Source organism: Archocentrus centrarchus, chromosome 14, assembly GCF_007364275.1.
Source record: "Archocentrus centrarchus isolate MPI-CPG fArcCen1 chromosome 14, fArcCen1, whole genome shotgun sequence".
Classification (NCBI taxonomy): Eukaryota; Metazoa; Chordata; class Actinopteri; order Cichliformes; family Cichlidae; genus Archocentrus; species Archocentrus centrarchus.
Window position 1 is genome coordinate 2,522,573 of NC_044359.1, and position 16,906 is coordinate 2,539,478.

General features: G+C 42.0%; 1 protein-coding gene across 1 annotated transcript; it reads left to right on the forward strand.

The window, feature by feature from the left end:
• Positions 1 to 652: 652 nt before the first annotated feature.
• On the forward strand, positions 653 to 15,271 carry LOC115792598 (uncharacterized). The gene is made up of 9 exons (XM_030747197.1): positions 653 to 686; positions 3,038 to 3,326; positions 4,209 to 4,268; positions 4,377 to 4,433; positions 11,740 to 11,768; positions 11,962 to 11,982; positions 12,080 to 12,502; positions 13,466 to 13,696; positions 14,860 to 15,271. The coding sequence occupies exons 2-9, from the start codon at positions 3,038 to 3,040 to the stop codon at positions 15,121 to 15,123; spliced, it is 1,374 nt and encodes a 457-aa protein (XP_030603057.1). The 5' UTR covers positions 653 to 686; the 3' UTR covers positions 15,124 to 15,271.
• The last annotated feature ends 1,635 nt before the right edge of the window (positions 15,272 to 16,906 follow it).

Sequence of the window (16,906 nt, forward strand, 5' to 3'; positions counted from 1 at the left end):
CTGGGAAGGTTATAAAATGATTCCCAAGAGGACCACGAACTCCTCTGGACACCAAACTATTCTAGAGTCACATGTGAGGCCGTCTGTCCCACAGCTGAAGCTCGGACCACACTGGGTCATCAGTAGGACTTCACTGGACTTCAGTTCTGTGAAATAATGAAATGGTGTCACAGTCGTGCTGTTGTTCATCTCTGCTTGGATTTAGATCACTTGAACACCTGCTCTTTTTTCTATTGTGTCCTGATATTTAAAGCTTTAGCACTCTGAGCAGCTCTCTGCAGAGTTACTGATGTGAGTCACTCTCAGTTTACTATAGAACATCTGATACATTCATGGTTATTTGATAGAAAGCAGATTTGAGGGTTCTGTTATTGTCAGGAAAAATAGGAAGTCCTCTGGACTAAACCATTCTTTGCAGAAGGGGGGACCGTGACTGAAACTGGGTGTTTAAATGATCCAAAGTTGAATCTGAAGAAATAATTAGTCAATGTTGAAATATCTCCCTGTATATGAGTGTTGTGTCGTTGATTATCAGTGAGTTTGTGTCAAGCAAACAAACCTGAAAGATTATCTGAGTTGGGCTCTGCCCCCCGCAGCAGGGGAAACTTCGAGACTTCAACCTTCCCGCCTTTTCTTGAACCTGAAACTTGAAGCGAAAGAAAAACTGTGGATTAAAACGAGCAGAGGTGAGTTTTATAAATACTTTATTAGTGAATATGTAACAAAAACATTGATTTCAATGAATAATTCATTTGTAAACAAACACTGAGGGTGCAGTTTGAATTTGAAGTCTGAGATTCTGACCTGATATGGTTTCTGTTTATCTATGCGTTTCACTGGGATGATCCGACTCCAGGTTTAAAATATGTGCGCCTTAGACTCTACTGCTGAGGTTATATCATTACGAACCTTTAAAACAGCTGCAACACATCCTTTTCTGCAGTTAAAAGAGAAAGACTGAAAATGCTCATCAATGGTCCTGCAATGATCGGAGTGGCTGTTTTAAAGAATAATGGGGCCATTAAGGCCTGCTGGTTTTTTAGCATTTAAGGAGAGAATTCCTTTCTAAACTCCTTCCTAAATTTCTGAGGAATGGGATGAAGGCCGGATCGAAATAGTAAGAACAGAACCTGCATGAGACGGTTTAGGCGAGTTCAAGACTTATGAACTGTTTTCTGAACTTGCAGATGTGGAAGCAGAAACACAGCCAACTTTGGTGAAATGCTCTTTAAAAACGTTAGCCACATGCACCTTATGCATTACTATAATATTATCCACTCTAAGAGACAGGAGTGAAGAATAGAACAGCTTTATTGTCATTATATGTCACATATAATGAAACTACAGAAGCTGAAGGCTTATTCTCCAAAATACCTGCGGATCAGAGACACTTTGTGTAAACTGATCTTTAAAATAATAGACTTTGATTGACACACTACTTATGTTGCTTTATTGTGAAGTTGACGATAAGCAAGCCAATCATTGCCTTGCCTCGTTTGCCGTGCAGCTGCAGTAAGACTGACAACTCATGAGATTACAAAGGACCACTCTGATCTTTTATTCATAGTCATTTGATCGATCACTATTTCAAAGTAGTCTCTAAACAATGACCTGCTTCCTCTACTGCAGGGACAAGGTCCATACTGCCCCAATTAACTTTTGCCAAGTCATGTAAGAAGCCCTGGACATCAAAGTATTATAAATATATTTTTCCAGAAGAACAGAGCATTACAAATGCTCCTTTGCAAAGATGGCAGCTCCTCCACCCCTGGTTGACCGAGCTTGCTGATAATGAGGGCACCTGGACAAATACAGACAGACAGACAGTAGATTTAAGCTGCCAGAAACAAAAACAAATTCAGGTCTAGAGCATTCAGCCCACACCCTGAGCCGGTCCATTTTAGGTAGTAGACTTCTTGCATTAATATGGACAGAACCCATACTATTACAAGAGCAGAAGTCATCATAGGAAAGGTCCATTGACCACGAAGAATTACTTGCAATGTCCAAGTTACTACTGCTGGACCGGAGTGAACATGAACATTTCCTGAGATCAATAAAAGTAGTAGAATTAGTGCACACTTAAAAAATACAAAATAGGTGCAGCAGTGAGGATACTCTAAAAACATCATTCATAGTGTGATAATGTAGAACAGAACAGTCATGAAATAACAGGTCAGCTGGGCTCAGCACAGGTAACACAGAAACAAACCTCGTCCCTTTCAGACAGACTGAAACAGTTTCAGGATTTGGCAAAATTAAATGCTGCCATACAAAAATCCAATTCCAGCTACAAAATAATAAAACTGACAAAATAACAAACAGCTGAGCGAGATGTCATGATGACACCAAATTACCAGCTAAAGATTAGCAAGCAGAGCCAACAACAAATGTCTATCTTTAATTTATGATCAATCCGTCTTTATTAGTTGGCTGTGTACCACAGGCCTTCAAGGTGGCTGTAATTAAACCTCTGCTTAAAAAGCCATCACTGACCCAGCTGTCTTAGCTAATTATAGGCCAATCTCCACCCTTCCTTTTCTCTCAAAGACACGTGAAAGAGTAGTTGTAAAACAGCTAACTGATCATCTGCAGAGGAACGGTTTATTTGAAGAGTTTCAGTCAGGTTTCAGAATCCATCACAGCACAGAAACAGCATTAGTGAAGATTACCAATGATCTTCTTACAGCCTCTGACAGTGGACTCATCTCTGTGCTTGTCCTGTTGGACCTCAGTGCAGCTTTTAATACTGTTGATCATAACATTTTATTACAGAGATTAGAGCATACTATAGGTATTAAAGGTACTGCACTGCAGTGGTTTGAGTCATATTTACTTACTTCAAGACGTATTAATGTTGGTCTCACGTGTCTGCAGAATGTAGATTTCAAGTTTCATCCCAGGAAACCACACAGATGGTTTTGGTAGCGTGTCTGTGTGTCTGTGATGGTCTGTTTCAGAGTCTGCAGAGTTCATAGTCGTCTCTGAGCTGTGTGCTCACGGTCAAAGGTAATAAAAGTTTCTGTCTGTGTGTCAGATGTCAGCGATTTCAGAGGAAGAGTGGAGAATAATTCTGACTGAAATCCTCGAGGACCTGGATGAGCAGCAGTACAACAAGATGCTGATTTGTTTGTCAGAAATCCCCAAATGTGTGAAGACTAAGTCCAGAGAAGAGATGCCCCAAGCAATCATTGAGCGCTACGGAGTGGAAACATCTATTCATAGAATCAATGAAGTAATGGATCAGATCCCACGGAAGGATGCTAAGGTCCAGGACTGGCTCCGCCCCTTTGTGGACAAACTGAAGAACAAACAAGAGAAAACAGGTGTTTTTTTTTCTGTGTGTGTGTGTGTGTGTGTGTGTGTGTGTGTGTGTGTGTGTGTGTGTGTGTGTGTGTGTGTGTGTGTGTGTGTGTGTGTGTGAATACATCCCTAAAGCTACTTTTCAAAAAGCATCAACATAAAAATTTCAAATGAGCAGAAGTTGGCCAGAGAACATGAAAGCTTGATATTTAATGAGCACAAAGAACTTTATTCTGAAATTTAAAACATATAATTATAAAACTGCAAATCAAGAAAGTGCCTAAAATACACAGGATGCTAAAAACGCTGCAGTTCCTGTCAGGCCACCAGTGGGCAGTGTGGATAAAGGAGCCACAACCATAGTGCACATGTGCCCCCGTTTTCAAAGAGCTGTGTTATTGTCCGTTTACACGGAAATGGAGCCCATTTTCATAAAGTATCGTTTTCACAGCATTCTCTGTAAACAGGAGGCTGAAACACATCCAAACTTTACTGTTCTCATGTAAACGGGGCCTCAGATCACCCGAGACAAGGTGTGAGTGGGGGCTGAAGCGCCTGGGAGGAGATCTCAGGACTGCATTATACCCTAAACCACCTCCTCTGTTCAGTGATGGTTGATCACAGTGGACACTGATGCTTCTTTTACTCCTCTTCCCATGTTATTATTGGCATCCTCAAAGAGTGACCTTTGACCTTGCAGGTGCAGATGTTCAGCAGAGTTGAAGTGGCTCTTCTATGTTGTGCCATGTGTTTGTGGAGTGACTGGTTCTTCCAGGGTAGCGGTCCGAGCACTCCTCACTGCACAGTCTGTGGAATGTTGCTGATCCTGTGTTTGGGTCCTGTTTATAAAACTGTTTGGTGTATCAGTGAAAACAGGCTCTAAACATCTGTGTTCAACTTTTCAGGAAAGAAGAGGAAAAGCTGTGAAATGGATTCAAAGTCAGAGGATGAAACGCCTGAAGCTGGTAGGCAAACATGTCCTGGGTTTGTGGCAGCTGCGGCATAAATATGAGCATAAATATTTGACTTATTTGAAGTCAGTCTGATGATGCTGTGTGTGTGTGTCTGTACAGGCTTTAAGAAGAACAACATTGTGAGTGATTCACCTTCAGATGAAGAGGCTGAAGCTGGTGAGTGCTGGAAGCCTCTGACTTCTTTTTTGGTTTATGAAGATGAAGATGTTCAGTGTCTCATCTGAGAAGCTTCTTCAGTTCTAGAAACTGATGGAGAATCACAGGTACTGATCCTCTAGTGGGGTTTTCACCTTGGAGGGGGTCACGAGGGTCCTTCATCCAACCTGTCATTGTGTGAGTCTTTAAGGTCACGTGGGTGAAAGTATGAATGGAGCTGAAGCTCCGCTTGGATCTCAGCTGTGCATTATAGGTGGCTCATAATTGCCACCAACTGCCATTTACATCATTTAGGTTTAAATGAAGATTTTTATCCTCAAATTTCAAAACTTGCCATCGACACTTTTTTCTGCTGAGAAGCACTTTCTGTTGCAAAGATGCCGTTTTTACCATTTCTTCCTGTATCAAACGTGACAATATTCTGGAAAAAACACATTGTGAATTATTTATCATAAATCTGGCTTCATTTGGCCTGTCAACACAATTTTAAAAGTGTTACATAGTTTGAAGTCTGCACTTTTGATACAAGTTGAAGTGGAGCCTCAGCGAGGCTGCATCCTACTGCAACATCATCTTAAATTGATGATGTCATTTGGATGTGTCAGCACGTCTGTCGACTCCAGAGGGTTAAATAACCAAAAGAAATTACTGACTGTACCTTTAAACTTTACTTGGATTATGATGCCTCCATTAAAGTAGGTCTCAAAAATGAAAAATATGCATATATTCAACAAAATTAAGTTCTCAGTTTTAATTAGAGCATCGTCTGGAAACTCCAGAATTTTGTTATATTCAGATCTTTTTTTTTTTTTTTCTACCCAGAGAGCTAACAGTAGTGATCGTCACAGCTGTGTATATAGCTCCCGATGCTAACGTTAGCATGGCGCTCTCTCTCCTGCTGAACGCCATTAACGAACAGCAGCGGCTCCACCCCGACGGTGTTCTTATTATCGCGGGAGACTTTAACAAGGCCAACTTAAAGACTGTACTCCCGAAATTCCACCAACATGTCAAATGTTCTACAAGAGGGGAGAACACTCTTGACCATGTTTACTCCAACATTAAGCACGCTTACAGAGCCAAACCCCTCCCCCACCTCGGCCAGTCCGACCATCTTTCCCTGCTGCTCACCCCAGCATACACCCCCCTCAGACGGAGAGCCAGGCCTACTGTAAAAACCATTACAACCTGGCCTGAAAACGCACTCTCCGACCTACAGGACTGCTTTGCATACACAGACTGGGACTTATTCGAACATGAGGACCTAGAAACATTCACAGGGACGGTACTGGACTACATTAAGTTCTGTATCGGAAATGTGACTGTCAGCAAGAACATCCGGGTTTTCCCTAACCAGAAACCCTGGATGAACAGCCAGGTCCGTTCACTCCTCAAAACCCGTGATACTGCCTTCAGGTCAGGCGACAGAGCTCTGTACAGTGCTGCTCGAGCTGACCTGAAAAGAGGAATTAAAAAAGCCAAAACGGACTACAGGAGGAGAATAGAGTCCCATCTGTCCAGCAATAACACACGGGAGGTGTGGCAGGGCATTCAGAACATCACAAACTTCAGAGGCTGTGATGTGACTGCAGGAGACCTGAGTGTGTCACTAGCAGAGGAACTTAACTGTTTCTTTGCTCGCTTTGAGATGCCTCAGGACCACCCATCTGCTCCAGTCCTGCCCCCCCCTCCACCAGGCTGCACCCCACTCACTGTCCAGGAGCATGAGGTACGGCGCGTGCTCCTGGCAGTGAACCCCAGGAAGGCTGCCGAACCAGACGGAGTACCTGGCAAGGTGATCAGAGCGTGTGCCCACCAGCTCACCCTGATTCTCACCAGGATTTTCAACCTCTCCCTGGCCCAAGCAGTCATCTTCCCCTGCCTAAAAACAGCCACAATCATCCCCGTGCCCAAAAGGTCATCTGTCACCAGCCTAAATGATTACCGCCCTGTGGCCCTCACACCGGTAATCATGAAGTGCTTTGAGAGGCTGGTTCTCCAGCACATCAAAGACCATCTGCCCCCCACTTTCGACACCCATCAGTTTGCATATCGTGCAAACAGATCCACAGAGGACGCCATCGCTGTAGCTCTCCACTCTGTGTTGAGCCACTTGGAGCAGCAGCAGAGCTACGCTCGCATGCTCTTTGTGGATTACAGCTCAGCGTTCAACACAATCATCCCGGACATTCTTACCACCAAACTGCACACCCTGGGCCTCCCCCCTCTCACATGTTCCTGGATTACGGACTTCTTAACCAACCGGCCCCAGACTGTGAGACTTGGCCCCCATCTCTCCTCCACCCGCACACTGAGCACTGGCTCCCCACAGGGCTGTGTGCTGAGCCCCCTCCTGTACCGTCTCTACACCCATGACTGCAGTCCGGCCCACAATAACAACCTCATCGTCAAATTTGCTGACGACACCACAGCGGTCGGACTCATCTCAAAGGGAGATGAGGCAGCTTACAGAGAGGAGGTCTTGAGGTTGACAGCCTGGTGTTCAGAGAACAACCTGGTACTGTACACCATGAAAACCAAAGAGATCATCATCGACTTCAGGAAGCACAGGACTGACCCAGCTCCCCTCTACATCAACGGAGAGCGTGTGGAGAGGGTCCACACCTTCAGGTTTCTCGGTGTCCTCATCTCTGCTGATCTCTCTTGGTCAGATAACATCACAGCTGTTATCAAGAAGGCTCAGCAGCGACTTCACTTCCTGAGGGTCCTCAGGAAGAACAACTTGAACTCAAACCTGCTGCTGACCTTCTACCGCTCATCCATTGAGAGCCTGCTGACGTACTGTATCACATTATGGTACGGCAGCTGCACTGAGGCAGACAGGGTCAGGCTTCAGAGGGTAGTCAAGACAGCACAAAGAATTGTTGACTGCCCTCTCCCCTCCCTGATGGACATCTACACCTCCCACTGTATCAGCAGAGCAGGAACATCATCAAGGACAGCTCACACCCTGGCTTTGACCTGTTTGACCTGCTGCCCTCTGGCAGGAGCTACAGGTGCATCAAAGCCAGAACAAACAGACTCAGGAACAGTTTCTTCGCCAGAGCAATCACCACCCTGAACTCACACACTCACCCACTGTAACTGTGCAACACCCACATCTCTGTGCAATATTATATTATTCATACTGAACAATATCTAACATTCCTATATTGGTAATATCCAGTATTCATTCACTAGTGCAGTATTCATTCACCAAGTGCAATATTCATCATCTTCATTATTATATGTATACACGCATTTACTTCTTACAATGTACAGATGCACCAATGTAGGTATGTATGTATATACTTTTATACATTCTATTTTTTGTATATTTTACACATTGTTTATTTTCTGTATATCTCTTGATCATATTGATTATACTAGATTATAATATTTTTGTAATATTTTTATTTTCATTTAGAGAGTTTGATTTTCTGTTACATGGCACTGAACAGGAGTGGCCCTCCAATCTCATTGTACATCCTGTATAATGACAATAAAGGCATTCTATTCTATTCTATTCTATTCTATTCTATTCTATTCTATTCTATTCTATTCTATCTTACTCAAATATCAACTGATATTTTTGTCTTTTTGGGGCAGCTTGTCACATTTGCTCAATCCAGCAAGGAAGTGGAATTAAAAAAAAAACCTTTTCTTCCTTGAGAAATTGTCATTAGTTTTCTTTTGCAATGTGAAGTTTTTATCAGTGTGTGCTGAAATATGGAACTTTACAAGGTACAATGTGGGAAAAATTCAAACTAGTGTCAGGTAAACAGGTTTTTTATGAAGGAAGACAGCTGAAACACTTTAATTAAAAAAGTAATTCATTTAATGTATCAAAGAATCAGGAAAAATACACACATGGCCATGTGGGGAATCAGAGTAAGAGTGTGTGCTCTCTCTCTGAGCCGTGTTCCTGTCTAACCAAAACATTTTTATACACCTCGTTGTTATCGAAGCATAAACAATCTCTGGGTGCTACGAGTTGACCTTCGTCATTCAGTCTTGTTCTGGCTGGTTTTTCATGACCCAGATTCCTCTCAGTCATAGGCACGTCTTCTTCCTGATGTTTTAATTTAATCAATACAGAGAAATCTTGTCCAGATTAATAACAGAACATGGTGACGTTGGTGATGTTTTAATTGTACGTTCTGTGGCCGGTCCTCAAGATAAGATGCACTGAAAGAGAGAAGTTAGTCAGCACTTTCTGATCTGTTGCTCTCTGTCTAATGTATTATTTAATTGTTTATTATTTGGTTGATTCACCATTTATTAATTAATTTACTGGAGTTTACTTATTCACTGAGTAAAAAATAATCCCTAACACTAGCCAGTATTCAGACAGTTTTTGATGTATCTGACCCAATTTAGAGCTCCTGGTTCGTTTTGTGGTTTGTTTTGGTGGTAAGAAAGACCAGCAGCATTTCAGGCTCTTATCTTAAATAGTTTTTGAGATTTTCATGTTGAAATGTTGCCTCGGATTTCAGTGCGTGAGGGGAAAAAAGACCTGAAAGTGGATCGATGGACCATTTTACAAAAGGCTGCAGAGGTCTCAGCTCTGCCCACGTCAGTTTGTGCTCTCGGTTTGGCCTGGGATGTTTTTGTGGCCATCTTTTCCTGCCACTATTGCAACATCTGAGCGACTGTAAAACCAAACACACCGTGTTATGGGCCAAAGTAAAATTCATTTCTGTATACGCTTAGCTTGCTCAAAAGCACAGGACAGACAAAAGCAAAATAAAACATGCAATAAAAATCTATTCATTAAAAAAAGACACACATTTAAAGCACACAGAGTAAAATACTAAAATTAATCCACCTTGTGAAACGACTGGTATTAAAGGAACTGTGCTGCAGTGGTTTGAATCATATCTGTCTGAAAGATTCCAGTTTGTTCATGTAAACGAGGAATCCTCATCACACACTGAAGTTAGCCATGGAGTTCCACAGGGCTCTGTGCTGGGACTAATTTACATTATACATGCTTCCCATATTAGAAAATACTGCATATATTTTTGTTGCTATGCAGATGATACTCAGCTTTATCTATCCATGAAGATACAATTACAAATGATACAAATCAGCTAGTTAAATTACAGGAATGTTTTAAAGACACAAAGGCCTGGATGTCTTCTACTCGGCCCCACAAATCTTAGAAACATGGTGTCTAACCAGATACTTACTCTGGATGGCATTACTTTGGCCTCCAGTAACACTGTGAGTCATTTTTGACCAGGATATGTCCTTCAATGCACATATTAAACAAATATGTAGGACCGCTTTTTTGCATTTGCGCAATATTTCTAAAATTAGAAACATCCTTTCTCAGAGTGATGCTGAAAAGCTAATTCATGCATTTATTACTTCTAGGCTGGACTATTGTAATTCATTATTATCAGGCTGTCCTAAAAGCTCCCTGAAAAGCCTTCAGCTGATCCAAAATGCTGCAGCTAGAGTACTGACAGGGACTAGAAAGAGAGAGCAGATTTCTCCCATATTGGCTTCTCTTCATTGGCTCCCTGTTAAATCTAGAATAGAATTTAAAATCCTTCTCCTCACCTACAAGGTCTTGAATAATCAGGCACCATCTTATCTCAAAGACCTCATAGTCCCATATCACCCCAATAGACTCAGACTGCTTATTTTTCATTTTTTTGCTTTTATTGTCAGTGGTGGCATTTACTAACTGAGGACTGTCTGTAATATTTGTTAGTTTATTTACTGAAAAAAGTTAAAGGAACTATTTGATGTTTGTTATTTTATTCAGTTTAATCTTTATTGCCTGTATTTTGATGGCTGGTTGTCTTGGACATTTTTCATAGAACTATAGTTGTTGCTACAGTAACAATTAACGAGGATCTAAAAAAAAAAGAAAAAAGACTGCAATAAAGAATATTTGTATTCTCAGAAATCTGTTTTTGTTCAGGCATTGGTCCAAATTTAGCTGACTGTAGCTCTCAGTGGAGACAGTCCCACTTTTCTTCTCTCTCAGCTCTTCCTTTTTCCCTGCTTTGCTGCTTTACAGCCTCTCTTCATACAACTTCCGATCTGGAATTTATAATTATGGATCTGATCAGCTGGTCTCTCAAAGACCAAAGTTTCACCATGAGGAGATTGGGGGAAGGAGAACCCTATTCCCTCCTATCAATTGACATTCCAGCTGGCTACGTTGTGGATTCCTGTGTGGTGTGGAAGATGACGTGCCTGGCCGTAGTGTCAATGGAGGACACACACATTTGGCTTATTGACACCTGGGTTTCTCCGAATTGGACCTGGAGATTCCTGGCTTGTCGTTGCAATTCAGGAAGTCTAGGCAGCTGTCTGGCCTTGGTAAGGCTGCTTATGACGGGAACGTGGGAAGGTACAGACTCAAACTCAGACTCTGTATATCTGCAGCTGATTCTGAGGGGTAAGATCTTGGAGATGTATGTATCTGTTTCTGCACGGCAAAGGAACGAACCAAGAAGATTCAGATGAATTGGATTTTTTCTCCACAGAGAGGTGCCAGTAAGACTGAAGGCTGTCAACAAATTAATCAGTACAGTCTGTACCAAAACAAGTCGTAGAATCAGGAATTTGGCTCCCTGGTGTTCTTGGACTGCTGCTTATCAAATTGTCTCCTGGATGTTTGTAAACAGATGCTCTACCCCCACCCCCCCACTGTCCTGTCTTCTTCTGACCTGTGTTGGACTGATCTCCCTGACCGAGCTGCTGATGAACTCTACATCTTATCAGAACTGTTAGCTGAGGGGGGAGTTTAAGTTAGCCCCACAGTAGCCCGACCCCCACCCTCGCCTCCGCTGGCTCCCCTTTCCATCCCTCCCCACCCTAGTGCTCCCATGCTATTAAATGTGCTGCTGCTTTGCTGAGGTGTTTTTTGGAACCTCGTAAGGTGTTCATTATGAACACAGTATGAGATGATTTTTTTGAACCTACCTATCCCAGTGTATCTCTTTCTGTTTTCCTGCCAAAGGTAGCACCGGTAAAACGGCTGCATGACCTCAGACGCCTGTCTCCCGTTTGTGTTTGTCACTGTGTGCCTTGGATGGGTGTTCTGGAACGTAATTTCATTGTGTGTCTTGATGTATAATGACAATAAAATCTTCTTGAAATCTTGAAATCTAAACTCCAGCTGCTCTGTGAAAATCTCCCAACAATAACAACAACGTTAATGTTTCCACTAAGACTTGAGGGTCATGGAACCGACGATAATTAATAAAATAAAATGAGATCAGGAAACGAGCTGTACAGAACAAAAAAAAAACTCACTGACTCGTGTTTGTTTCTTCATTTACAGATGAGCTGAAGAGCCCTCAGCCTGACAAGGTAGCAGTTATGATTTTTTTTTAGGTTAATATTACATTACACCAAGTGTTAAATAATGTAGTTTCTTTATGCTGTATGTATGATAAAACTTGTTCGGCTCTTTAGGCTGGTGGGAATGCTATTCCCATGAAACTCTGCTGTGTTTGTGAGCGCAGTTCTGAAAAACTTATTGTGACCAATGTTTATTTTCCAGAAGAGAAAAATTCCTCCATGGGTGAGTGGGTTTTGTTTGAATGTTCATTTAATGTTCACAGCATCTGAATTGTTTTGATATGTTCGTCTGCATGTCTGCTGCTGTTTTTTGTGTCCAGAGAATATCCATCCATGATCTAAAGATCTTTGGTGATCTTGGAAAAAAAGCCATTGCAGGCAAAGTGGTGCAGAAATCTGGTCCACGTACATATCAAACCAAAAACAAGAAGAAAAAGTTTTTCTTCTACCTCGGGGTGGCTGATGAAACCAGCAGCATTAAAGTGATGGTGTATGGAAAAGAGCGCTATCAGCGTTTCCAGGAGGAGTCCTTCTTCCTGTTCAGAAACGTCATCATGGAGAAAGATCTCATGAAAGTGACCAAAAAAAGCACCATATCAAAGACGACATCTATTGATGTTCCTGAGAATCTGGAGATGGAGGCTCGGATGCTCGTTCCTGCCCAGATCCCAGTTTGCTCCATCGCAAAGGCCAACATTGCTGCAGAGAAGACCTCAGTGAGCGTTGAAGGAACCATAACAGAGGTAAGTGTGACCTGATACGCTGCAGCACAGCTGGTGAATGCAGTGGAGTTGGGAGGGCATTCCCACAGAAGTGCTCATGTTTAGTTTAGTGTCCTAAAACATAAAAATCTGAGGACGTAACCTTCAAATGACTTTCTGCATGAAGAGCAGACAGCAGTATGATCAGACCTGTAGACATGTACTAAGTATTTGCTCAGCTTAACCTTTACACACTGTTCATATTTCATGCCTTCACAGTGCCAGGCCAAGAATTCCCTCAAAAGTGTCTGTATCAAACTGTGAACTCCAGATTTATTCAGAAGAGAGAGACAGAGAGAGTACTTTTTAGGTTTTATAGGCCACGCGGGCAGATTATTCTTCCATATCAGCCCTGGAGGTGGCCTGTAGATGCAGCTCTGGGCATATCTGCTCAGACTGCTGCCTCTGTGACTTAAATAGGTGATGGAAAATTGGATGGATGCATGGATCAAACTCTGGGGCTTAAAAATGAAGCCAACACAGATTCTCTAATACAGGGGTCGGCAACCTTTAACACTCAAAGAGCCATTTGAACCAGTTTCCACGGAGAAGAAAACACTCAGAACTGCAAATACTACCGGAAGCCGGTAGCTGCTACCGGCTTCCATGAGTGATGCATATACTGAGAGACAAAAAATAATAATAAAATAATTTTATTTTAATACTTCAAGATCCCAGTAATATTCCAGTTTAGAACTACAACAAAAAACACACTAACAAAAATAAAATGCATTTCAATTGGATACTTATAATTTACTTCCCCAAGCTGCACAGAGCTGCACTCTGGAGCCGCGGGTTGCCGACCTCTGCTCTAATGGGAGCTTGAGGCTGGCTTTGACTCCAACATTTACAGCAGAAATAAACATGCACAGAATCAGTTTTTGGTCTCTAATTGAAGGGGAATTGTTTCCAGTTGTTCTGATCTTGTTTTGTTGGTTTGTTCAGATCGGATCAGTTGAAAACATCGAGCTGAAGGACAAACAGGGAATAAGATCCAAGCAAGAGTTCAAACTTGAAGACAGCACCGGTTCCATCAGGATCACCTTGTGGGGTGACGACATCATGCAGCTCAGAGGAAAATCACAGGGAGATGTTGTCAGGGTGGCCAACGTGAAGACCAGCCACTACTATGATACAGTATCGCTGAACTCGACGACTTTCACCAGAATTATCAAGGTAACTTTGGTTTGAAATGTTTTTGGTTTTTAACTGAAGCAGTTTTCCATGAAGACCGGCTGCCCGGGTCTGAGCTCAAACTGGACATTTCCCTCACTGTCCTTTTGAGAGTTTACAGCTCTCCAGCTTGTCCAGCTCTTCCTCTCTGCATACCAGGTAGGCTCACTGTGAGTCTCCCTGTCAGACAAACTCATCTCCACCATCTTGGACTGCAGCTGGTGACAGCAGCTTTGTTCTGCTTTGAAGGTCCTCTGTAAGGGTGGAAAATTTCAATTAAATTCAATTTTATTCATATAGCACCAAATCACAACAAACAGTCACCTCAAGGTACTTTATATTGTAGGTAAAGACCCTACAATAATACAGAGAAAACCCAACAATCAGATTAACCCCCTATGAACAAGCGACAGTGGGAAGGAAAAACTCCCTTTTAACAGGAAGAAACCTCCATCAGAACCAGGCTCAGGGAGGGGGGGTCATCTGCTGTGAGGGGGGGGGGGGGGGCAGGACAAAAGACATGCTGTGGAAGAGAGCAGAGATTAATAATCAATTAATAAATGCAGAGTGGAGTATAAACAGAGTAAATAAGGTGAATGAAAAGAATACGTTACTATGAGGTCTTTGAGATAAGATGGGGCCTGATTATTCAAGACCTTGTATGTGAGGAGAAGGATTTTAAATTCTATTCTAGATTTAACAGGGAGCCAATGAAGAGAAGCCAATATGGGAGAAATCTGCTCTCTCTTTCTAGTCCCTGTCAGTACTCTAGCTGCAGCATTTTGGATCAGCTGAAGGCTTTTCAGGGAGCTTTTAGGACAGCCTGATAATAATGAATTACAAGTAAGTGAGTAAGTATCTGGTTTGACACCATGTTTCTAAGATTTGTGGGTCCGAGCAGAAGAACTTCAGTTTGATCTGAATTTAGAAGCAGGAAATTAGAGGTCATACAGGCCTTAATGTCCTTAAGACATTCCTGCAGTTTAACTAATTGATGTGTGTATGCAATACTTTCTAATAATACTGACTAAGGGAGTATTATGTTCATGTGCTGCAGAACAGGATGGGGTTCCTGAGTGAATCTTATTGCTTACTTATTTAAATAAAAAACAGTTATCTTTGGTTTTATTTATGTAGCATGTCCTGCTCTTGGTCTTTCTGTGCAGGTTCAAAGTGCTGCGGTCCAGAAGATCACAATCGAGATTGTCGGGATCATAAAAGCCAGCAGCACCCAGACTGAGCTGGACGCAGAGATCGGCAGCACAGAGGTGCAGTCGTTTGTGGTGGATTCTTCACTGCTGGCAAAAGTGTTTGGAGTCAGAGTGGACAGCAACTTTGAGGACAGACTCCTGGGCGAAATGCCGTTCTCAGCAGATGTAGAAATTGAAGGAAACAAGATCAATAACATGAAACCTGCTAAAGAGAAGTAGAGATGACGTCCAGTGTTCAGGCTGAGTGTAAATAACTGATTTTTTTAAACTTGTATTTTATGAGGCAAAATGTTTTAGAACCAGTTCTCATGTAGAATAGAATGCCTTTATTGTCATTATACAGGATGTACAATGAGATTGGAGGGCCACTCCTGTTCAGTGCCATGTAACAGAAAATCAAACTCTCTAAAATGAAAATAAAAATATTATAAAAATATTATACAGAAAATAAACAATGTGTAAAATATACAAAAAATAGAATGTATAAAAATATATACATACATACCAGTGACGTGCGGTGAGGGTCGTGACTGGTGAGGCACTGACGTCATCACATCAGATTTACAAACATATAGCTTATTCACCATTTGATTGGCAACAGTTGTTTTGTTTAACATTAACATAGTCTGAAGCAAACCTTTTAGCTCCGGTGTTGGTCTTCCTTTAATTATTATCTTCTGCTTCGATTGAAAGTCCAGTTTAGAAAATTCTTTCAGTTGAGTTATGTAATCTTCCATGTTGAACATAAGGCCAAGCAACAGGAAAAACTAACTGGCCTTGCTAACTGTTTATGGTAGCTTGCCGCCGAGGAGTCGTAGAGTCCCTGGGATCACCAGCGCCCCCTACCATGAGGCACGAGAACTGCGTGCCTCACCTAGTGTCTCTTCGCAGCAGTTTCATGATCGCTCAACACAAGAATGCATTACACACACATACAGTTGTTAATGAAAAAAACAAAACAAAAAAAAAACTGTGCATTATATACACCAGCTAAAATATAGAAATTTAGTTCATATAGTAAAAGTGTTAGAACATTTTAATAGCCACATGCAAAGGGAAAGTAATCCGGTCTCACTGCATAGCATGCCAGCACAGTTAGTAGTCATTGGCAATGACTATACTGAGCCGCACCACGGATTGCGCAATACGTGGTGCAGCTCGCCGGGCTGGTGCCTCACCGTTCGTCTCTTAGTATTTGACCGGCAAATGCGAAAATTCAGCGATTTTGAAAAAACTAATCTAAAAATGGTGTAGTTAAATGGAAAAGAACTTTAAAATACAAATCACTGAATGAATATAACCATTTAATTTATTTTTTAATTTTATATTTCCACGATGACAGGTGAGGCCGTGCCTCACCTGCCTCCCCTGACTGCACGTCACTGATACATACCTACATTGGTGCATCTGTACACTGTAAGAAAGTAAATATGTGTATACATATAATAATGAAGATGATGAATATTGCACTTGGTGAATGAATATTGCACTAGTGAATGAATACTGGATATTAAACAATATAGGAGTGATAGATATTGTTCAGTATGAATAATATAATATTGCACAGAGATGTGGGTGTTGCACAGTTACGGTGGGTGAGTGTGTGAGTTCAGGGTGGTGATTGCTCTGGCGAAGAAACTGTTCCTGAGTCTGTTTGTTCTGGCTTTGATGCACCTGGAGCGCCTGCCAGAGGGCAGCAGGTCAAACAGGTCAAAGCCAGGGTGTGAGCTGTCCTTGATGATGTTCCTGGCTCTGCTGATGCAGCGGGAGGTGTAGATGTCCATCAGGGAGGGGAGAGGGCAGCCAACGATTCATGTACAAACATGACCTGATAAATCAGATTCAGATTTCTGATCGTGAACCATGTGTTTCACTTTTTCTCATTTGTTGTTCTTGTTTCTTCTTCTCACCTTTTTTCTGTGTGTGTTTTGTGGGATTGAAATGTGTAGCAGGATTATATCACTGAAGATGTTTGCTTTTGCTTTATATCAGTAATCATATA